Below are 24,768 nucleotides of genomic sequence, written 5' to 3'. Positions count from 1 at the left end.
CTTTGATGCATTTCCCCCTCTTTGATGCCCACTTTCCATGAATAAAGCCTCACTGTTCTTTCTAATATAACCTGGAGTCTTTTATGCATCTATCTCCTTATCTTCCCCAATTTTAATCAGCTCTAAAGGAAAACCTTACTTCTCTTATTTTGGCCCATCAAAAACCTATTTTCATATGACTAATTATTTTAAGCATTACTGCTAATTAAAATTAAGTCAATTCAGTAGGTGTTTTGTAACATACGTGCGGTATTATTTTTTTTTTTTTGATGTACAGTATTCTTTTAAAAAAATAAAGTGATACAATGATATCAAACACAAGGAGAAACGGACTTGTTTGTAAATCTTTGGTCCATGCTGTTGTTACCAGGTTTGAAGGATGTTCTTTCTCAATCTGGCTAGTTGTTTAGGAGCTTTTGACTCATAAATTAGGCAAACTCATTCTACAGCCAACGAAAACTATAGAAATATAAAAATTACTACTTTAGGATGTTTCAAATTGAACAACTTGTGGTAAGATGCACCAGCAATTACAGAAATCAAAAAAAAAATGTTGGAATATTTATATATAAACTGTATTAGAAGTTAAATTCCTCATTGTAGAGATACAGGTACCATATACTACAAAGTATATTTGAAGCTCTTTGGGCAAAATTATACAATTATACATTAGTGTGTACGGTAGAAGCTTAGATTTTGATGTATCTATAAAACTATGCCTTATAAGAGGCTGTTATATTTCAGCAAAAATTCTGCCTTTAAAAGCACACTCATAAAAGCAGCTAAAATGTCTCAAGGATTCTCTTAACCTGATAGCATCTTACATTTCATACAAAAAAGGGGGGGGCAATTTCACAAAAGAGCTCTTTTCTTCAGGTGGGGGAAAGATGCTATTTTTTTTTCTTTGCATCCAGTATGGATGTGTAGTTGGAGGAAGAGAGAACACAAAATGATGTGAAGTTAATGTTATAAAACAGGCTGGACAAATGGAATGTGTGTGAAGTGATTGATTTGGTTCTATTTTTCGTTATGAGGGTTAACCACGTCTCTGGCTGCTCCCTGCTCCCCCCTTCTGGGGGGCGAGTAGATAGTTTATTTCAACACTGTCTCTTATATAACGGAAGGAGCCCATTATGTTGTTGAACAAAAACGACTGTGAAACTCTCAATCAGCTGTACTCTGGCCTAATACCTTTCAGATGACTGTGTGTGGCCTACAGCCCCATGACGAATTTTGGGGTAACATCGTGGAATACTTTCTTACATGGTTTTAATCGTCAACTCAGGCACGTATTCAAGACTTCACAGAATAGTTCTGTTAAGGGTAACATTCTTTGTTCTAACTACCTTGTATTTAAGATATATTCATTATAGTCTCCCCCTCTCTCTGCCCCACCTCCACTTACTCCCTCTCTCTCTCTCTCTCAAAATAAATGAACATTAAAAAACGATTTAAGATACACTCATTATATATCACATTAGAGGTTCTTCTCCAGGGAAAACTTACTTTTTGAAGTTTCAAAGGACTCAAACTTGACTGGCTGAATATAGTTCACCAGGTTAGACATCTCTTCTGTGGCCATGGCCTCACTGCCAGCAGTACCCTGGAAGCAGAAATAAAATGACATTCCCAGAGTCAGCATTACATTACCAAGGATTATGTTCCCAGGGCAATGATCAAGCGGCTCACGAGAGAGAACACCATCCCTTCTCTTCTGAAAATGATTATCGCCAATAGGAAAATTCACCACAGGAGAAAATTTACTTGTATGTTAGGCAAATATGGGGTGGCATATGGGGTGTTTAGGGGCAGCTCCCAGTGTGCTTGGTGACCAGCAGTATCAGCCTGCGAGCTTATTAGAGACGTAGCATCTCAGCCTCCACCACTGGCCTCCTGAATCAGAATCTGCATTTTACTAAGGAGATTCAAATGCACATTACAGTTTGAGAAGCACTGAGCTATATGTCACTGGTCATAGCAAAAATTCCTTAGCTGATGTCTAAGGTTAAGAAATCAAGAAATCAAGAATTCACTGTACAAGATGAAAATTAGTATGTAGCTGACCGCCAATGAACCAAAAAAAATTTGTTTTTAAAAAAAGGTTGCCTTGTGGAAATAGGTTGGGGTCGGTGAACAAGTATTAGTTTTCTTTATAAATGTTCATCCCTCCCTGCCTTCTTGGTTCCTGTGTGCCTATCAAGCAAGCAGTACAATACAGTACAGGGGTTAGTAGCTAAGATTCTAAAGCCAGATTGCCTCATTTCAAATTCCAAGCCCACCACTTAGAAGCTGTGCAGTCTTGGGCAAATTACTTAACTGCTCTGTGCCTCAGTTTACTCACCTGTTAAATTACAATAAAAACAGTCCCAATAGCATATTGAACTTTTGCGATCATTAAACGAGATAATTTATGTGAAAGAGCTCAGAACAGTACCTGGCACATAGTAAAAACTCATGTTACTTTAGTATTACTTGCTATTACATATCACTTTGATAAAGTTTTTAATAAAGGAGAAAACCGATACTGCAGTATTGGCATGGACAGACCTCTGTAGACTGATCTAATATTCTCTCCCATTTTTAGAAGAGAGAATACATGCAGACATGATTTCTTTTGAAAACGCCTGTAGCAATATTTAGGTTAAATGTTAATTGGGAAATATTCATTTGCAAATGGGCCATCCAATTAGTAAGGCAGTTTTGAATGGACAAGAATCAGTGATAAAAGTTATGCACAATTGAAATAATTACCAGGAAGAACTACTTTACCAGGCCTGTTAATAGTTTTCTTCCTGGACACTAACTTGAAATTTAGTGGAGGAACATAATTAATCAAAACTTTAGACAACATTAAAGGAAATAAGTGTAAGAGGAAGAACATTATGTAAGAACAGCTTATTATTTGTTATTTATACCTGAGACAGACACTTTCCAATATATTTGAGGGAATATTCAGTGTAAACTTTTGGATTAAGACTCTTGCTAAAACAAAGTTTTGAAATTCCAATGGACTTATCTCAGATTCACTTCTAGATCTTGTGCAATTAACATTTCTGAGCTGATGAAGTTATTTGGGGTGTTTTAGCTTACATCATCAGTAAGGAGCTCTAGTGATTTCAAAATTACAACAATGGAATTAATGTCATATTTCTGAACATTTCTCCAAAACCCCACGTTTTCTCTGGATTTGGGGCCTTTTGACCAACAATTTAATTGCCTCAAAAATTGAAGCAGGCATTGGATGTCACAAATTTTGAATTCACCTTCCAGAGACCCCATTTGATGGAAGGAGGTTTTGGCAGCATTGATCATCACAGAGAACTTTTGCTCAATGCTGTGCTTATTCCTTTCGTGACTCAAGTGCACATTTTTAGTGATTCAAGTGCACATTTTCATTTTCCAACAGGGTAGCAGGTTTAAAATGAACGGTGACGCTTTTGACCACTAGATGGCAGAAGGAGACCATGAACTATATGTCCAGATGGCACAGCAGGGACTGACAAACTAGGGGATGAGCTTCTGTGACCAGAAGTCAGTTCCTAGACACCTACCTCATCCATTGAAGATTTTTTACAGTCGTCATCATCATCATCGTCGTCACTCTCAGTATCAGCTTCCCCTGTCAAATTTTAATAACAGATCATGAAGTAAACAAACATTTACAAGTTTGAAGCACATGTTAACAGGTGCATTACAAAAAATTTCCTTGGAAATTGGCATAACACTGTTTTAAAATTATTCATTTGGATATTTAAATTTTGTAAATTATATAGAATTGTATTGAGATTTGGAATATGGATATTTTCTCTAAATTTACTTTGTGAATACCATTTGAAATGTCCAAATTCTATTAAAAACTCTTAACATTTTTATCAGTATGTTTAAAAAAATATGGCGTCATCTACATTTAGCTTTCTATGGTACACACATCCTATATGGACGTGTACGTTGTCTTTGGGGGTCTCTAGGACTCTGAAAGATAAACTCTCTTTTTCCCACTTTTCCCTCTTTTTCCGAGCCTTGATTCTTCCATGTGATGCTTGCAGCACTCAGTGACTTTACCGCTACTTTTCTGAGGCCATAGAGGACCTCACAGTTAAGGCCGAGTATTTGATCTGGGACAGGAAAGGCAGGGCTGTGGCAGCACACCTGATTACACAAAAATTGTAAAGTAACTATTGTATCTTACAATTTGCCTGCAGGCTTATTTGATGGATGCATTGTCATTCATTTAAACAATGCATGTATCTTAGAAAACGGTGACATTCTGTTTCAAAAAGCAGGATAAAATGCATGAACCCTTAAAATAATTATGCATAGAAATCTGCTTTGGTCAGACATAATTTAGCTGCATATTTAGCCAACACACAGTCATTTCAATGGATTATTTTTCCTCTCTGAAGATTTGGTGGATGATTCCTCTCCTTAAAAATTCACACCAGCATGAAGTATTAAATTCTTCCACAGCCTTGGGTCTCAGTCTCACCTGATAATATCAGTTTTGTAAAAAGATTTTCAAGTAAAATACTAAAGAAGGCATTATATGATTTGACTACTATCTTTCAGCGTTCACACAGTGCCATAACAGTACAAGCCCAGTAGATGGCTATATTGGCTCTACAATGAGGTAACTTGCACTGGCTAGGTCCTCCCCCCTCTCAAATCTTGTGAAAGTTAGCAACCCTGTTCAATCTATGTAAATGACACAGTGTCCACAGCATGTCTTCCAAAAAGCTTATAAATGTTTTAATTTGACTAGCAAAGGTCAATCAATTACTGAATAGTAGCAGTGAGCAAAGTATTCATGAAGTATCTTTAGAGGGAAAAGATTTCCAGGACCAGTAAGTCTTATTATTTATGGCTCGTTTATTGAAAGAAAGCACATGCAACCACTTTATGATACTTACATTGTGTTAGTTAATACAGGGAATCCATTATAATTTGGAAAGAAAACATATCTCATTATATACCAACACATTCTTTTGGAGGTTGGCACTTAATTGTTTTTTATAATCAAATGTGTTGCCCCAAGTTCTTTTTACTTTTTTTTTCTTGCTTTTTAATTAGAGAGGGGATTCTTTTTTTTTTTTAATTGAGTAATTTCAAAGGTTGTTTGGCAAAAGCAAGTAACAGTGCTTCATGTGATATAACAACACACCAATAATTTCATAATCCTCCATCAGGTAATTCTTTAGTTTATGTGGGAAAGAAGTAATTTGTCTTCCTTTACTCTATGAGCAGGACCCTGGTTTCTCCCTCATAAGTCTTCTGAGAGATCTTGGAGGAAACTTAAGACCATAAAACCTTGAACCATAAAAAAAATCGACTTTATCCTAGTTCTTTAAGACAAGTGTACTGGCAAAGGGCTGAATCTTGGAAAAGGCACCTGGCCAACAAGCACCATGATAAGTAAATTAGTTTTGAAATAAGAACCATTCCATGTTTTTCAAGTTACTTGAGTTCCCATTACCAGAGAACATCTACAAACCAAATGGCAAATTAGTAGGGCTCATTATTCAAAAGACTACCTACATATTAAAATGTCCAAAATTTTCCATTGAAATAAATAAAGATTGCACAACAGACCATGGGGCTAGCTTAGGAAATCTACCGAATTACTAACAGATTGCTGTTCTTCTCTGTATTAAGCAATAATGTTCAATGCCTGTAAAAATTGTTATTTGTGTTATGCATACAGTTAATAAAAAGGGAGAGAACTGGTAGTGGGAAAGGGAGATGGGGAAACAATTTCCTGTATGCAAAGGAAGACTTGGTTTCTTCCCTAGATTCAAGGGTTTCAAGAACTGTAAACCTTCAGAAACAACATTCTTACTGAGAACAAGAGTTAGTTTTGAAAAAAGAATCAGAATAATGTATTAATGCTTGAAATACACACTCAAAAACTACCGCCCCCAAAAAACCTTTCAAATAATTATATATTTGTTGGTAAGAATTTTGCTCTAAACCATAAAAGAAATTGGCCATTGAGATGGAAACATACAAGAAAAGATAAATCACTGATTTGGTTAACCTTTTTTTCCCCACCAGATTGCTCTAGAATTTACATTTTAACTTAAAATTATTTTGAAATCTTTTTAAAAATGTTTTTTAATGTTTATTTATTTTTGAGAGAGAGACAGAGTGCAAGTAGGGGAGGGGCAGAGAAAGAGGGAGACACAGAATCTGAAGCAGGCTCCAGGCTCTGAGCTATCAGCATAGAGCCCAACTGACGCAAGGCTCGAACTCATAAACCATGAGATCATGACCTGAGCCGAAGTCATATGCTTAACTGACTGAGCCACCCAGGCGCCCCTATTCTGAAATCTTTTAATTGATATACAATAGACATGCAGAGAAGTACACATACCATATATATACAGAGTGATGAATTTTCACTGACTAAACAGACCTTAGTAACCAGTATCCAGATCAAGAAACAAAATAAAACCAGTGTCCAGAGGCCCCGTTGGATGCCCTTCCAGTCATTTCTTCAAAGGTAACCATTTCCTGACCTCTAATTTCATAGGATAATTCTGTCTGTTTTTGTACTTTATATAAATGGAGTCATACAGTGGATTCTGTTTTTGTATTTGAGTTCTTTTACTCAACAGTATGTTTCTGAGCTGTATCCATATTGGTGTGTGCAGTTTTAGACTGTTATTGCTGCATATTAATCCATGGTGTGAATATTCCACAACTAATGATGGCACTCGTCATCCAGTTTCCAATTTTTGGCCATTCTGTGTAGCGTTGCTCTGAGCAATTCTTGTGCATCTCTCTTGGTGAATATCTATACATGTTTCTGTTGGGTATATACCTAGGAATGGAATCCCTGGGACCGAGGGTGTGCATATGTTCAGTTTTGCAAATACTGCCAGTTTTCCAAAGTGATTGTTCCAATGTGAGTTAAACTTTCCATTCAAGAACTTCCTAGATTCAAGCTTCAAGTTTCCTCCACTTACTCACCCTCCAATCAGGAGAGCCCTTTTCAGATTGCCAAGATTCTGATTAAAGCTAAAAAAGAAATCAGACTAAATGACAAATAATTCAAAGGAAATGGGGTGACCACTTGAATTCTTTTCTCATCATCCGTAAAAATCTATTTCAACTTAAATCTAAAAGGAAAATTAATGATACTAAGCATCACCTAGAAGCTTTGATAGATAATTCAATTGCCTTTACCTTTTTACATTTTAAAAGAGATCTGTAAAATATGGATGAGTTGAATTGCCCAGAACTCTTCAGCATATCATCAGTGAGAACACATTCAGTGAACATCTTGTGCCCAGACCCAAGTTAATGTTAAGGTATCATTGCCCTTGAGAAGCTTAAACTCATGTGGTCACTCCAAACATTATTTGGCCGATGTGGTAGACAGACCACAAAACCATACGGCTCCCCCAAATGACCATGTCCTGGGGATATGTTCTGTGCCCTGTGAATATACAGCAAGAGGGGCTTTGCAGATAGATTAAGATTGAGCTGGGGAAGATTATCCTGGTTTATCCAAATGGGTCCAATGTAATGGTGTGAGTTCCTAAAAGCAAAAGAACTTTCTTGCCTCTGGTCAGAGGCAGGTATGATGACAGAAGTGAGATGGGACATTCCTGGCTTGAAACTGGAGGAAGAGACCATAAGCCAACAAATGTGGGTGGCTTCTGGAAGATGGAACAAGCAAAGAATAAGATTCTCCAGAGCCTCCAGAAAGGACAGCAGCCCTGCTGACAACTGGAGGTTGGCCCAGTGAGACCCATGTGGGCCTTCGTACTTACAGAACTGGAGATCATACATTTGTGTAGCTTTTTTTTTGGTTCATTTATTTATTTTGAGAGAAAGAGAGAGAGAGAGAGAGAGAGAATGAGTGGGGGAGCGTCAGAGAGAGGAGAGAGAGAGAGAATCCCAACCAGGTTCCACACTGTCAGTGCAGAACCCGGAGTGGGGCTCGAACCCACAAGCTGCGAGATCATGAGCTCAGCCTAGGTCAGACGTTCAACTAACTGAGCCACCCAGGCCCCCCCCGCCCCTGCCATTTGTGTAGTCTTAATGAAGCCACCAAATTTGCAGCAGAAACAGAAAACCCATACCATTTAAAAGTGTGTCCAAATAGGAATGTAAAAGTCCTTCTAAGTTAAATTAGGGCAGCAATTCTTAAAACCACACATAATAGGGAACAAGAGCCTGCCAACCCCTCACCGGCTCCTGGAGATGAGGGCTCAAACACGCTGGACGAGTCACTGTACGTGTTGGAGGCTTGTTCTGAGAGCTTCTTTTTGCCACTTCCTTCTGATGACTTATGCGATTTCTTCTTATTTTTCACCAAAATTTTGTACATTAAATCCATAGGGCTTGGAAGAGGAACTCCAGATTCCAGCTAATGGAAAAGAAAAGCACCTTCCTTAACAATACTGCCCCTTTCTTTCAGACCCCCTCCCCAAACCCCCAGCACAGTGTTGGACACCAAGAGCTTCTAGATTATTAGTTACTACGTTCATTACAGCTCATTAGACTGTTCTAAGCGTGTGTCCTGCATGGGGGCTGCTTCATGGTCCTTTATTTTTTCATGAAAGGAATATTTTAATTACAGAATTCTTATTTTTCCACAACGAATCCCCATGAATCAGACCCACAGAAATGTACTGGGAGATTTGCTAACCCAAAGTTTTATGAGTTTTCTGATGGACCATAAGTCCAACCGTTTTGGTTTGAGGCAGATAGGAAGGCTCTGTCCTGGATTTTCGAAGAAGGGAAGCCAATTAGTGTGGTGTCTGTCAGGAAGGGTTGGTAAAGAAGGGCATGAGCTTCCAGTTGAGCCTACAGAACCAACCTTTCAGAGGCATTTTTTTTTTTTTAATATTTGAAATTTACTGTCAATCAGATGCATTTTAAAAAGAGCAAACCCCCCATCTGGAACTAGGTAGTAAGCTGCACATGTCCTTGGCATCAGCCCAAGTGGGCTGGTGGTTTCACATTTCCTTGTAGCCCTGAGATTCGAGCTACCCTTATTTGCAAGCATTATTGCCAGTGTTTTCAAGCTTGCACATCTAATGGGAAAATCAATTTCCCATGAGAGGGTTGTTAGATATTATATCAGAGATTATGTGTGCAAGTCCCAAGGTGAGTTATTTTTAGCAAGTCTAGTGAACTCCCCTAAACTGGTCCTTTATTCTTTGCTTACAACAAGTCTGGGGATTGGTATGAAATTGTGTAAGAATGTGTGGAGATGAGGAAAAAGGGTTGAAGAGGGGAAAGGCTACTTTAAGATGTTCCTACTGCTTTTCCTTCCCAAAGCAGGGATGCTTGGCAATAGGAGGCCTGAGTTCTGTTCCACCAAAAGGCACATGCAAGGGAGTGAAGAGTGGATGCAGGGCCAGGTGGGGATCTCATTGTACCACCTGCAATGTCCCATTTTGCTGAACCATGTCTCTCAAAGGGTGTAACGAGGTTCCATGGGAGATGATCAGAACCCTGTCTGGCCCGGAATGTCTCCATGGAAGATATTTGTGATTCTGGGAATTCTGTAGTCCTGCCGGTCACGTCAGGCAGTGGGAGAGGGACAAGACAGTGAGCAGAGGAAGAGGACAGATGCATGTCTTCCACCCTCAGTGGGGCACACTGCCGGTTTCCTCCTGGTCAGGCTTCATTATCAACTCAATTAATCTTCCCGAGAAACACAAACTTGGAAAGGATGTAAGGAAGTCTCCCCCTAACTCCAGTCATTAGTATGTACATTCCTTCAGCGATAAACCTTGAAACTGCTTACTGGGTATTTTTCCAGTGGTTCCATGAGAAGAGCATCTCCAAAGATCAGTCGGCAATACTCTGCCATCTTGGCTTGCTGCTTTGGGCTAAGGGAAATGAGAAAAAAAGCAAGCAAGGGGGCTTATTTAAAGGGGTTGGACATGATTACTTTGTGTTATTAATTACAAAAAGAAGTGATTTCTTCAACTTACCCTTCAAGACCAATATGTATCACTCTACACCCCTTGTTTACTATCCTGACTTCTGTGAATATGAATACCACATGCAGAGAGACAGTGAAGGCTATTCCTATGGCTAGCCTCCATAGACACAGATGGAGAGGACAGCAGGTCATTTGCCAGTCACTGGATTCTTGAATGCCCCAGAATTATGGGCTCAGTCCCTTTTGTTCAATTTCCTGATTCTAAGTCAAATGCAAGATGCTTGGGGGCAGACCTCAGCCATGACTCCATGTGAATTCTTGGTTGAGATTTGTCTAACCCACAAAGAGCTAGCTGTAAAGGAATGTTTTTAAGGAGGTGAGGGAGGATAGGAAAAGAAAGGAGAGAGGCAGACAAGGAGGGAGGGAGGAAGAAAGAGAGAGGAAGAGAGAGAGAGAGAGAGAGAGAGAAAGAGAGAGAGAGAATCTTAAAACATAGAAGGGCAGTCAGGCCGAAGTGTGTTCACTTGGGAGGGGATTCTGGAGGGAAGATAAGAAGCAGGCACCATGAGGAAAGGTGTCTGCAACTCTTATGCGCATAATAGGGCAGCAGAGGTGGTGTGAGCCTGACTAAGTGCTGGTAAGAATCTGATCTGAAAGAGAAAGGCTGGAGCTGTAGGGCTTGCTGAATTGAGCTCCAGGCTCTCAACCACTCTGGATCTATAAAATGAGGATAATCACAGTTCTTGGAAAAGGACAGAGGATGCCAAGAAGATGAAGCAGAGTAATGGATGCAGATGCCTTTGAGGCATTAGGAGAGTGGGGCGAATGTAAGAGGATCCAGAGTTACCAGGCAGCACCCACCAGCTAGACTGGGCAACTTGCGGTCTGGCTACCACATAAACACAGTCGGTACGAGGGAATATCTGCCATCTTTCAATACTCCTGATTCCTTTGACCTTTTAAAAAGCAATAATATTTTTTTTCTCGTTCTGTAGAATGTTAAGTATCATTATAAAGGTATCCAATTCCATTGGGTTTTATGGACTGTGAGTTTGATCTACAGGCTGTCAAACTTGATTTCCAATAGTTGCCTCTACATGCTGCAATGTTAATACATTTTCACAAAACTGGGATTGCAGTAAGAATAAGTAAGTGATAAAAAGCCTTATTTACCACAATTCAAAACAATTCTAAAGTGCGATTCTTAATTTTCTTTCTCTCTTCCATAACTGTTAAGCCTGGATCATGGACTCCCCACCCCACCCCGCCCTAGATGGGGGATGTTCTAGGGATTCAAATTGTATTGCAATGGTCCCTAGGGAAAACCACTATATCCTTTTTAAAAGGCGTATATTTTGGGGGTCAAATGAGTTCTCCGGGTTTCAACTAGAAGCCCGAGGTCACTGCTTCATTGAAACTGCAGGGAGAGGCAAAGAAGAGGTTCACAGAACTTGCCAAACCCTGTACAACACCCCCCCCCCCCAACACACACACACACTTGCTCATTGTCCTTTCTTGACCTGGAGGAGGCTTTATTGTGTGGCCTGTGTGGTCCTCAGAATATTCCTCACCAGTGTCAAGGCGAGAGGGAAACCTGTCAGTCAGAGAACGGATCGTGAAAAGCGTAGGGGTAGTTGTTTCAGAACAACTCATTAGAGGCTGGGGAGCAAGCAGAGAAGTAGCTGATTTGGCAGAGCAGCCCCGGGCATCTGTTCAGATGCTGTTGCTCAAAGGATAACCAGCCCAGGGGCTCAACCAAGCCTACAGGTTCCTCAGCTGAAGCGGAGACAAGTCCATCTATGCCGGGCCCACATGCTCCAGGCTACACAGAAGAAACTGTCCAAACCCTCTGACTTTCAGGGATGGCACTACCATGTGTCACAGAGCTTTGCTATTCCAAGTGTGGCCCATGGACCGGTAGCATCCACAGCCCCTGAAGCTGGTCAGAAATGCAGATTCAAGGCCTCCAATGCAGAATCTAAGTCAGAATCTCTGGGGAAACAGGACTCGGGGGTCTTCACAAACCCTCTAGGTGATTCTGATGCACCCTCAAGTTTGAGAACTGTTCTGATAGAGTAAAAAGAGTCAACAGGTGCTGATGTAGCTGCTGTTTTTCTAGAGTATTGGAACTTGGGGTTCCTTTGATCAGAGACTTACAGTAAAGAGGGAGACTTTCACCTCAATGCCCTGTTTTAGGATTTTGAGGGGAGCCACATTTTCATCAGTGGAGGGATTTTGAGGTGATGTTCCAGGTGTTGCTAACCAGGTAGCAGGCAGAGTCCTCTGTCCTTTGTCAGGCCGTCCCCAAACCAGGCTTTAGGAAGGATTTTGCTGGAGCAAAATCTGACTTTATTCCAGTAAAAAATCACTGAGCTGTTAGTGCTGCAGGTGTTGGGGCCTAGGGCCAGGTCCTGATTCACTGAATTGGGAGAGGAGTCCTGGAACCTGCATTGGTAACAAGCCTGTGGGTAGTTCTGACATGGATAGTTCCACAGTGTTTAAGGTAACACTCTGACACTTCACCCAAATAACCCGAGGTCTTAAGAAAATGTTGCTTCCTCGGCAGCATTGGTATGGGGCCTGAGATTATGGATTTCTTTTTTTTCCTTTTAAGTGAACTCTACCCCCACCGTGGGGCTCAAACTCATGCCCTGAGATCAGGATTTGCATGCTCTATCAACTGAGCCAGCCAGCCGCCCCAACTCTGCATTTCTGACAAGCTCCTCAATGATGAGGCTGCCACTGGCCCACAGATCAACCACACTCCGGGAAGCAAGGATCTAAGTCTGACCTAGACATTTTAAAATCTACCTCAAGATCAACTGAAATGAAGAGAACAAGAGGCAGTTTTCCAAGAAGAAGTAATATGTGCTACTTGGTAATCAGGCTATTCACGTTCTCCCCAAACTCACACACCCACCTGACAGGGAACGGACTCAGAGCAGAGAGCAAACTGAATAGAAAAAGTCAGAGGAAAACAAAGCAACTTTGTGGGTCAGAGCTGTGGAAGTAAAAGACATTCACACTGCAGTTACAGAGCAAGAATAAAAAATTCCTGAAGCACTCAGAGCATCCACATCAGCTACCAAGGAGATGAAGTGACAGGAAATACTCACAAATACATTTGGAGTTTGGGCCGTAGCAGGCACATCTGGATATATGAAATACCCCTAAAATGTAGGAACCTGGCCAGGTGGTCAGTTTTCTGACAAAGGAATGCACCCCATGAAATGTCATGGTGTAAACCCCCCACGTTGAACTAAACCAACCTCCTTCTCTATAGATGAGGAAGCTCTTACCCACGGAGATTAAGGACCTTGTCCAAAATCTCACATTATCTGTGGCTGACCCAGAACTAGGGGTTACTTCACTTGAATTCAGTATAGAATTCTTTTAATGAAAATGCTAGCTTACAAATTAGGTGGAGCATCGGAGCTGGCTAGGGCCTTTTTTTTTTTTTTTTTTTTAAGATTTTGAAGTCTCATTTCTACAAATTCAAAATCAGGTGTGGGAGTGCAGCTCAGGAATCTGCATTTTATGGGATTCTGATATAGCAGGTGGAGAAGGAGAAGTTGCCAGCAGCTCATGGCAGACTTCCCTTTGTTGTCCACAGATAGGTAATTTCAAGTATTTGGAGAGAAAACCAGAAGATCTCGTGGATTACTTCCTTTCTTCCAGTGTGAGTTTCTTTTGTAACCTGAACCAGAGTTCTGAATCTGGCATTTTGTATACGCAGCACACAGGAAAATAAAATGGTCCACTAGAAATGGCAAGCAGGTTGCAGATGTTTTTGGGAAGTGTGTCCCAGGGTCACTGGGTTGAGCAGGATTCGGAGGTTAATTTCTAGGGTTAGTAGGAAATAGGGCTGCAAGTGAAGAACTATGTCTGCCGCTGGGTTCAGCAATGAGGTGAGTGGCCCACATGTCAAGCACAGGGTTGTACCAGCAAAGGGAAAGCTTATAAATTTTCTTTGGGTGTGTGAGTCCTCCCAGGAGAGGACTGAAGCAGAGCAATTTTGATATGTGAAGCTCAAGGCAATGGAAATGTGAAGCAAATAACTGTCTCTCACGAGAGACTCCAGGATCTTAGTATTTCACTGCCATCAGATTATCTCGATGGTTTGGGGTAAATATCATGGTGTCCTTGGTTTTCTTTTGTTACATATGAATTATTAATAAACTTTTAATAGCTAAATTTCTCATTTTTTAAACCAGAAAGGGCAGTATTGTGGTACTATCTTTTGGCTTTTGTGTACAATGCAGGGATTAGTTTTCAAGCCCTGTTTTGGTTCTCTGTATGTTTGATGTTGAAAACCACAAAAAATATCCTGTGGTTAAGGGTCACAAACCACATAAAAGTGAACAGTTACAGGCAGTTGCCTTGTGGATGCTCTGGTTGCCTTAATTCGATGTTTTGAAGGCTCCTGATGTATCTGCTTAGGCACAGGGATAGCATTGGTTAAATGTGTGAGTTTTGAAGCCAGACCAACCAGGTGTGAATCCTAGCTCTGTCACCTCTTAGCTGCATGGCCTTGGGTAAGTTACTCATTCTCTTCGGGGATGAGTTCCAACATCTGTGAAATAGGGATTATCATAGTAATATTTATTCTTAGGAGCACCTGGGTTTGTGGTGAGGGTCACATGAACTTATATGTGGAAGGCGGCTGGGCACAGAATATAAATTCAATAAATATTAGCTGTTATGTTTCTGGTGGTAATGGTTGTTGATACCTCTCTGGTTATCTTATAGCAAAGTTCAATGAAGCAGATGTGAGAATCAAGAATGGAACTATAGCTTTTCATCTTGTCTAGTTTATATAAAAACATTTCTCGCAGAAAATAAATGTGCTAGATTTAGAGATATTTCTCTAAAAAGGACGCAATACATCAACAGGTCTGGGAACGACAGTGCCTGAAAGAAGGCGCTGAAGCACTGTTAGAGCTCAATTACAAACGGACTGGCTGAGATGAGAAAATGCTCATGCGCAAGTCAGAGCTGTCACAGCAAATGAGGTATTAAATACAGCAACGAAAGGGAGGCGCTCCCTTTAGTTCCAAGAGAAATAGCAGTGAAACAATCAATTATTTTCTCTTCAATTGACCCTCAGAAGTGTTAGAAAAACTATCTGCCAAATGATTAAATCATTCATTGGATGACTGTTTCCCAGTGAAACAGAACCAAGAGCTGGTAAATGTAATATGGATTTCCTGAGGGCAGACTAGAAATACAGATAATTATAAAATTGGTTACTTCAAAGTAAGGTCTCTTTCCATGTATACATTAACAAATAATCACATTTAAGTACTTGGAAATTCCTCAAGCTGAAATTTGTGCATGACCAAACTGTTTCTTTTAAGATTTTAGTGAATTCTTAAATAACTGGTGAGTTATTGCATGTGTCACAAACTAGTTGGAAAAAGGGAATCAATAAGTGATCTGGGAAAGACTTTCAATGAGAAGGGGGGGAAAAAAGGAACCTGTGAGCCAAATTAGGACAGGTGCTGTTGGCTTTTAGTTGAGAAATCTAGCTTAGGTCATTGAAATGAAAAAGAGGGCTTCACAAATATTCTTTTGAGCAATGGTATACACTATACCAGTCTTCAGACATTAATTCTATGGACTAGAATTTTAGTTTCTTGAATTTTGATTCAATACAAAGAAGACTCTTTCATTTTGGAGCACTTTAAATTGGGCAACTATAGGGTAAACTCATACCCATATTTTAGATATAAATGTGTCTTACTCTGGTATTTTGTGATAAAATGAATATAAAAGACTTTAGGCAAACTATCTTTTCTTTGTGTGGCTTAGCGATAAACGCAAGCTATTTTGAAATAGGAACAACTCACAAATATTAGCAAACAAGGGCAACCAATGGGAAGACGAAAGAGGGAGCATTTGGTGGTCTGAGTTCTGCATAAGTGCAGGTGACAAAATAGAATTTATAGCTTTCCCTCCACCAGCTTCAGCTTGTATGGAACTGGTCATTTTCATGTGGCAAAATGGACTATAAATTTGCACGCAATAGAAGGAGCTAATGAAGGAGGATTATAAAAGTGGCCCATTGAAATAGAGACATGTATTATTCCCCTGCATTGCAGAAAGAGGAGTCCTTAATTTAAAATCCTATTGTGGCCTGAAAAAAGATTCCACAAGTCCAGTGGATTATTATGTTAATGAGATTTGAATGAATGAATCCCATCATATGCAGATGAAAACATGACACTTCAGATACAACATAATTGAGGAACACCATTAATAATATCAAATGGTCTTAAATCTGATGAACAATTATTAAACATGCCCTATTTGGGAAAAAGACTCCCCATTGAATGTGTGGAATACTTACGAATCTACGTGGTTCTCAAATGAAAGCAGAATTGGAAAAGGTGACGTCTTAAATGCACACTCAGCAATTGCTTCTATCACTTCCTAAAAATGAGAACACATGTATATTCAATATGCCAGAATGCTACTGTGTATATACATTTTCCCTTAATGTGGCTGCCTTTTTCATTCATAGAATTGTATGGAATGGCCTGAAATCACCAGGAGGCATTGCAGGAGCTGCCAAACTATACATTTTCTGACTCTGGACTTAAAAAAGTGGAAAGAAAGAAGACTGATTTGGTGGAGGGGGAGACACAATTGTAAAAGAGAACAATTCTTCTATTTGCTAGTTATATTCAGGTATTTTTCTTTTTTAAAAACATTTTTTTTTTATGTTTATTTCTGAGACAGAGAGAGACAGAGCATGTGTGGGGGAGGGGCAGAGAGAGAGGGAGACACAGAATCAGAAGCAGGCACCAGGCTCAGAGTTGTCAGCACAGAGCCCGATGCGGGGCTCGAACTCACAAACCGTGAGATCACGAGCGAGCTGAAGTCGGTCGGTCAACAAACTGAGCCACCCAGGCGCCCTATATTTGGGTATTTTTCTTATGAAAGAAATCTAATCACATTATAAAAAATTTGGACTAGAGAAGGCAACAGTTTTCACCCATAAATTCACCCTGGGAACCAAACGACTGTTGGCATTTGGTTATATTTACTTCTAGTGGGTTTTTCATTTATTAGTATAACTTGGTTTTCATTATAGTAAATAGTCTACTTGTATTTTTTAAGCATTGTTTTTGAGATATCACTTTACTTAAAAGCAACCATTTAAAGTATACAGTTGAATGGTTTTTATTATATTCACAGAGTTGTGCAACCATCATCCCCAACTAAATTAGAAGATTTTTATCACCCCCAAAAGAAGCCATGTACCCATTAGCAGTCACTCCCTATTTTCCCATCCCCCTCGCATGCACCTGCCCAAGGCAGCCACTAATATACTTTCTGTCTCCATAGATTTGCCTATCCCAAATATTTCATATAAATGGAATCATACAGTATGTGGCCTTTTCCATTCTGGCGTCTTTCACTTAGCATGCTTTCAAGGTTCATCCATGTTGTAACATGTATCAGTACTTCATTCCTCAACCTGTGTATTTTAAAAAATGTGTATGTCATAAGGTTTAAAATCTGTATAAAATTCTAGGGAGTAGTAGTATTAATTGATTTAACCATTACCCAACTGTTGGACAGACATATTTAAAGAGCTATCATTCAGATAGTTCTACAAAGAACATCTCCATTTTTTCCCCTAGTATTTTCAATTATTTTCTGGGAATGGATTCTCAGAAGGGAAATTATTGAATTAAAGGATATGCATATTTTTATAGTCTCCTACATTTGTCCAAATTGTTTTTAATCTTTGGTTGCATAGAGTAATGTATGAAGGACCAGATATCGATGCATATCCAGCAGCTTTGGGCATCAGTTTTTCAGTATGTTTTCCTTATTGAACTCGTATACTCATACCTTTGTCTTTTAGTTGCATTTAATCTTTTCATAGTCTCTTTTCAAGTAAGAATTTCCACTCTCATTCCATATGCCCAAGACTTCTCCACTATCTTCTCTACCTCCCTTAAACAATGCATAGCTTTCTTGATATCCATGTGAGAGAGCCATTTCCCTGGCCACAGAGTATAAATAAGACTTTCTAATTCTGTACTACATTTGCATGTATCTTCTGAGACGAATTTCCCTGTATGGAGCAAAAGAATCACTCTCACTGTTTCTTAGAAGTGAATTCACAGATTGCCTTTCATACATTATCAGTTTAACTTTTATGATAGTTGATGCCATCAAAAATAAGTGCACTATAAATAGCAAGCAACACCAAGACTTGAAATTCTTGATTTATTTGAGCAGAAGCTTCAGATTCAAACAGCTTGCATTTGAATCCTACTTCTTGGCTTTACAAACTGTGTGACCTTGGGAAAAATGACTTAATGCCTCTGTGCATTGGCTTGCTGATATGTAGAGTGAAGGTGATAAGCCTCAGTCCACAAGCTTGTTGTGAGGATGCAGGGAGAAAAAGGAAAGGACCCATCTCATGGTGAGCATCTATTCTCAGATCAACTCAGGTTACTTACCTTGCTGGTGCCTCCCTCCTTACCTTAAACCTTCCCTCTTAGACTCTTATTAATACAAATAAGAGTTGCCATTAAATGAGCATTTATTAGGGTGCCCAGGTGGCTCAGTCAGTTGAGCATCCGGCTTTGGCTTGGGTCATGATTTCACAGTTCATGGGTTGGACTGCTGTGTCAGGCTTTGTGCAGACAGGGCGAAGCCTGCTTCAGATTCTCTGTCTCTCTCTCTCTTTGCCCCTCCCCTGCTCATACACACACACACACACACACACACTCTCTCTCTCTTTTAAAAATGAAAAATCATTTAAAAAATGAGCATTTATTATGTTCCAGACACATATTTTAACTCATGCTATAAACATTCTCTAAGGAAAACATTATCCACCATTTTACAGATTGTAAAATGGAGGTTCAGAGATATTAGCCAATTTGCCCAGGGTCACAAAAAGGAGAATCCAAGAAACCCCAGGAAAATATATCTGACTCTAGACTTTATGCTCTTACTATTGCAGTAACTCTCATGCAGCCAATGATCTTAACCACCAAAGATATAAGCTGTAAAAAGAACTCCAAATAGATATTATAAAGAAAGTAGGTGTTGAATGTGAATAAAAAAGGAGCTAGATTTTGTTGATTTCATAAATTTGGCCCCATTGTATCAGCTAAATGCAAAACATATTAGAGCCATTCTTGACTTCTCTCTTTCTCTCATATCTTCTAATTCATCAGCAATCCAGTCCCAAATTTATCCAGAATATAATCACATCTCAGCACATCTACCTCTATCATCCTGACCCAAAAATCTTTGCAATAACTGCTGCTGTAGATTTCATCATCATTACCACGGAGTCACTATCCTTTCCTGTGAGATCTGTTGGCAATAGACATGGCCATGTCCTTTGTTTTGGCCAGTGAAATGCGTGTGAAAATGACCTGCTGAACATGACATCTTTAAGAGCCATCATGTGATTCTGCCATTTCTCTTTCTCCTCTGCCATGAGCCCAGTGATATTACACGTTGGGCTGTTCTTTCCACATGGAGTGCGGACAATATTCATCTGAGCAACAGCCAACATCTAACTTGAGTGAGAAAACCACTGAGCGGCTCTAAACCACTGAGATTCTGGGGGTTCTGTTATTGCAGCAAAACCTAGCAGAGGCTTCTATGTTTACCCCCTACATTACATATCACAGCCACAGTGATTGCTCTTAAACATGAGTCAGATGATTTTACTCCTTTGGAGTAAAACTTTCATTGGCCTTCCATTTCACAGAGTGAAATCCAAATTCCTTATTAGATCCGGCACCTGCTATCTCTCTAAATTCATCACATTTCCTTTCCCATTGCTCACCCAGATATAATCCATTGACCTTTTCTTGCTTTTTCTCAAATACACCAGGCATGATTTTATCTCTGTTCATCTCTTTCATTTATTTGTTCATCTCTGTTATTTCTGTTAGGAACATTCTTATCTGAAAGCAAAGCTTACTCCCTTATTTTTGGGTGGGTGGTCTTTTCTCAAATGTCATGTTACTAAAGTGTTTTTTCCACCACCCTGCTGAAAATAGCATACCTTAGCCCCCTCTTTCCTTCAATACTTACTTATGTTGCCTTAAAGGGCATGTCTCCATGTACTATATTGTGTATTTATTTTTGTCTATTTCTTTCCACTAGACTATTAAGAGCATTTCTTTCCACTAGCTTCTTGAGAGTAAGCACTCAGTTTGCTCCATGACTCTGTTCCTAAGGCTTAGGAAGTGCTAAGGCATATTCTAGACACTCACTAAATATTTTCAAATAAATGAATGAACTCTTAACATTCTTAACAGAAGAGAAGTACCATTTATTCAGTTGTGTTCCAATTCAGTCTTCTATTGACTATTTCAGAGGTCAGCATACTTTCTATAAAGGGTGAGAGAGTACATAGTTTAGGCTTTGCTGGCCATATGATTTTTATGGCAACTATTCAACTCTGCCTTTGTAGACTCAAAGCAGCCATGGATGATATGTAAAGCACACATGGATGTGCTTATGTTCCAACTAAACTTAACTCATAAAAATAGGGGGTAGGTTGAATGTGGCCTGTGGAAGGTAGGTAGTCAACCCCTGGACTAGTGTGATCATTGGCATAAGCAAAGCTTAAAATTCAATGTAACCACAGGCAAATGCAATTTTTATTAAAGAAGTTTGAATATTCATTCCATACACAATAGCTCAGTTAACTTGAACAATTTCATGGCCAAAATTTCCAATCAAGGTTGAGTGCTACATTAAACAAAAAAATCTTTCAAATATAAAAGTAAATAAAAGTGTAATCAGTCTTTGATAACTTTCCGAGGATGACTGTTGCCTTTGGCTATTTGAGAACCACTGCAACTGTCTTTATTAATGAAGGCTGATTGTAGACGTGGCCCATCAGGTCAATTTGGGCCAATGAGAGTCAGGCCTGAAGGTGAGAACCCCTCTCTCTTAGGGTGTTTTGCCTCTGGCCAAGGGCCTGTCTCTCTTTACATTTGGCAAATGAAATGTGAGTGTTTTTCTGGGCCTGCGACTTGTGAGGACTTTGTGCCTCCCTCCAACTTCCTGGCTCCCTGGGTCTGGTTCTCTCTTCCCACAGCTAGGCTGCTGAGATGACCTGAACCACAGCTGGGCTCTGGGGGTTCCTAGACCATCCAATCTGTGTCTCCTATTTCTCCTCTTTGCCTGCCTCAGACATCCTGGTCTTGTGCCCTTAACTTAGGACACCTTTCTCAGCTCCCACTGGGCTTCTAACAAAGGCTGGGCTGTATTTAGTTTGAACTTTCGGTTTCTTCCTGGAAGTGAAGTGAATACCAGGGGTTTTGTGTGGAGGCCATCTACAGCCTCTACCATAGCAGCCTTACAAATGACTTCATTAACCCCCAACCCTCACCCTGATTTATAAGAATTCTTTGCATATATAATACCACAACCATTACATTGATAGAAACAAAAGCTAAAGTGTGGCCTTTATATTTCAACCATAATGTCAATATCTGACACTTACAGAGCACTCACTACTTGCTATACATGGTTCTAGGCAATGTCTGTGTATTGAGTAGGGTCACTGAATGCATACAACAACCCTACAAGGTAAGTGCTATTGTCATTTCCATTCTGCTCCTAAGAAAGAGAACAGGTCTGACAGGGGAACTTCTCCAAGATCTTGTGGCCAGTCCAAGGGAGAGCTGGTATCTGAACCCTGGCACCAGCTCCAGAACTGCATTCTTAACTTCTACAGTCTCCTTTCTCTTTTCCTCCCATCTTCTCCCCCTTCTTCTGTCCATCTCTCTCCACCTCTACCATAACTTTAGCCACCAGCTTAGGGAACCTTTTTTGAACCTTCAAAGCCAAAGAAAACATTTACTAGATTTCATCTAATAATTTTAGCTGGGAACACCTGAAAAATCTATAAGTTCTTCTATAGAACTTTCATTTTTTTTTTGGCTTTGGAATATTTTGTATGGTGTGCATGATTATCAAGGATGAGAAAGCCAGTCATAGGCTTTAAGTTTTGTTCTTACATATGAGCTATCATTAGTGGACACTGGATGTGAAAGTACCTTACTGCTCAATTGCTCCTTATTGAGCCAAAACTGTTTTTCAGGGACTTCTAACACTGGATTCAATAATCTATAAACCATATGGCTCAATTACTAACCTCCAGTGGGGAAAACTGCCCTTGAAATCCTTTATCCCTGACAGACAACAGCAGGATGTATTTGGATATCCATTTTATGTGAGCATTTATGTAGCTGTTAAATTGCATCCGAAATTATTATTTTTCTCAGAGCTTTATTTTCAGAAATGCTCGATTTAACCACATACTCAAATTGAATATATTTTCATCATCTATTTTATCACATTACCAACTTTTCCATCTTATACAATTGCTGGTAACACAGGCACTGCCTGAGGGGAGAAAGAGGAGCAGTTTGGGGATGAAGGAGCCCGGGGGTAGTGGTGGTCAGTGTGGGGAGAAAGAAGATTGAGTGGGAGCACAGAGAATGCAGGCCAAGTGGCGAATTATTATGTCATGACCATCAGAAAGGCTAAGGCAATGAGGCAAGGAACTAGAACAGCAGATATATGAGGTAAATAATAAATAAATCTGGAGTGCAAAATAAAAAGTCCTCCATGAAGACACTGAATTATAGCATGTCCCTTTTCCCAGAACATAACCTTTTATTTTGGCCCATATAATAAATAAGCAGTAAATGCCAATAGGAACTTTTGCTTTTGGGGATAGATCACACAGAAGTTTCTCAGATTACATAGATTGAGAGCAGATAAACGGTAATGACATAAAAATGATGAACTTTTGTAATCAGTTTATTTTGCTGCTGCAATATGTGCTTTGGCTACAGAACACAGTCTAATTGCACCATGAAGGTCAAGTCCAAATAAATGGGATATTTAAAACTGGCAAACATTTGGAGAATCTTTTCACTGCCCACCAATATATCATACATGGAATGTCACACGTGAAAATGGAGAAAGACCAAATTCATTTATCTGATGAACAGAGGCAAGGAAGAAAATAGAAAGCTGTGCTGTAATTTGTCTTTTTGCTTTGGGATGGGAAGGTTCATTAAAAAAAATACACATTTATTGAGCACCTACTATACACCAGATTCTTTTCAAAGTGCTTGGGACTGATCAGGGAACATAACCAAGAGTTTTATCTTTGTGGTGCTTACATGCTAGTAGAAGGAGACAGACAATGAACAAAAAGCATAATCATTAAGGAAATTAAGCAGAGTGGCAGGAGGGGATAAAGTGCCACTTGGTAAATAGAAAAAATAAAGTGGTGGTGGGGAATGTATCAGGAGTGTGGGAGTGGGCAAGGTGGCTTGTTACGGTACTAAAGAGAGTAGTCCCAGTATGCCTCACTGAGAAGGTGGCATTTGAGAAAGACTTCAAAGAGGTAACAGGTGAGCCATGCAGATACCTTGGGGAAGAACATTCCAGGAAGAGGCCAAGAACCTGTGCAAAGGCTGTGATGTGGGACTTGCCTAGCACGGTCAAGCAATAGCAGAGCCCAGTAGAGTTGTAGCCAAGTGAGTGACAGGGAAAGTGGTAATGGGGGATGGATCACACAGGATCTTGTCCCCCATTTCTCTTTTACCCTTTCTTACAATGTCACATACACAGTGGTTTCTGGAAAGCAGCCTACCTACCAACAATCATGCAGAGCAGGCTGGGACTTATGGTGAGGCAAGTGGGGGGCCTAAGTGCAAAATGTAAAGACACACTCATTGTTAGGTGCCAAGTCTGCATGTACATGACACTGAGAGCAAATGCTTCCTTAAATTTTGCAGGTGAGGTACCTCACGAGTCTCACCCCAGTACTACCTAGTCCTGATTCAGAGAATTCCTGCTCTGTATATTTGTGTACAAAACAGGTTGGCATCTCTACTACCCACAGCCATACTAGCCTACCCACCACCCACCCACCCACATCTCAGCAAGATTAATCTATCCTGCAAATGCACATTAGCAGGAAGCAGGGCTGGACAAACCAGCCACCAGGGAAATGAGTTTCCTGCTCTCTTTGGTCATTCCCCAACCCCAACTCTGTCAGGCAGAGAGAAGAAGCAGTATTCTGGGCTAGATTTCGTTTTCTAGTTTCTGTATCTGTCAGAAAATGTGTGGATGTGTTTACTTCCAGAGACCACGAAAAGATGTCCAATAAGCCCATGATTCTGGGGTTATAGATGTGACTGAAGAACCACTTGTATAGACAGGTGCATAGGGAGAGCCACTCTAAGCCAACTTAATGGCTGAGATCAAGAGGCCAATGCTCTACATAAAATAAACATGATTTAAAATGTGCTTGGTGTTTACCTATCTTCCCATCCTGGAACTCAATGACCCTTAAGGATTATAAATTTTTAAGAGTATATAATTGCTCCCCATATGGACTCTGAGGGGACTGTGGGCAGGGGGGTGGTGGGAGGGCCCTCCTGTAGTGGTTCAGTGCAGTGACTAAGGCCTTCATCCCTTAGCACAGCAAAGGCTCCATTAGGATGTGTTGTCTCCATTCCCAGGATTATGTCCATCCATCAACAGACAGATGAGCCCAAATTGCACTCACTGTGCACCAGGGTCATCTGTCCCCCAGTTTTCTCAAAGAGCCCAACCAGGTTAGGATTGGATCTTAGAGAGCTGACAAAGGACAATGGCAGAAGCTGGGAGAGTGGGGGATTATGGAGATGAAACAAAAACCCATTGATTTTTCTATTAAAACCAAGAGAACTTAAGAGTTCTCCCTTTCAGGAGCAGATACAAATTTAAAGATTTGATCAGAATTAAGGTCACTCTCATACTAAACTTTGTTGTAAAATTTAGTGAAGGGTGCTATTTATTTC

At 40.1% G+C, this 24,768-nt stretch overlaps 1 protein-coding gene across 1 annotated transcript in view; it reads right to left on the bottom strand.

Moving 5' to 3' along the window:
• The window catches only part of PLCB1 (phospholipase C beta 1), a 697,918-nt gene that overhangs the window by 145,162 nt on the left and 527,988 nt on the right, over nt 1-24,768 (bottom strand). The window contains exons 12-16 of the mRNA XM_042931600.1: nt 16,251-16,333; nt 9,761-9,845; nt 8,194-8,371; nt 3,552-3,619; nt 1,507-1,603 (exon numbers count right to left, since the gene is read on the bottom strand). Coding sequence (XP_042787534.1) covers nt 1,507-1,603; nt 3,552-3,619; nt 8,194-8,371; nt 9,761-9,845; nt 16,251-16,333 — 511 coding nt within the window. The remainder of the gene's footprint in view (nt 1-1,506; nt 1,604-3,551; nt 3,620-8,193; nt 8,372-9,760; nt 9,846-16,250; nt 16,334-24,768) is intronic.

Source organism: Panthera leo, chromosome A3, assembly GCF_018350215.1.
Source record: "Panthera leo isolate Ple1 chromosome A3, P.leo_Ple1_pat1.1, whole genome shotgun sequence".
Lineage (NCBI taxonomy): Eukaryota > Metazoa > Chordata > Mammalia > Carnivora > Felidae > Panthera > Panthera leo.
The sequence above is the reverse complement of the archived record's forward strand: the minus strand, read 5'-3'. Positions and strand labels throughout refer to the sequence as shown.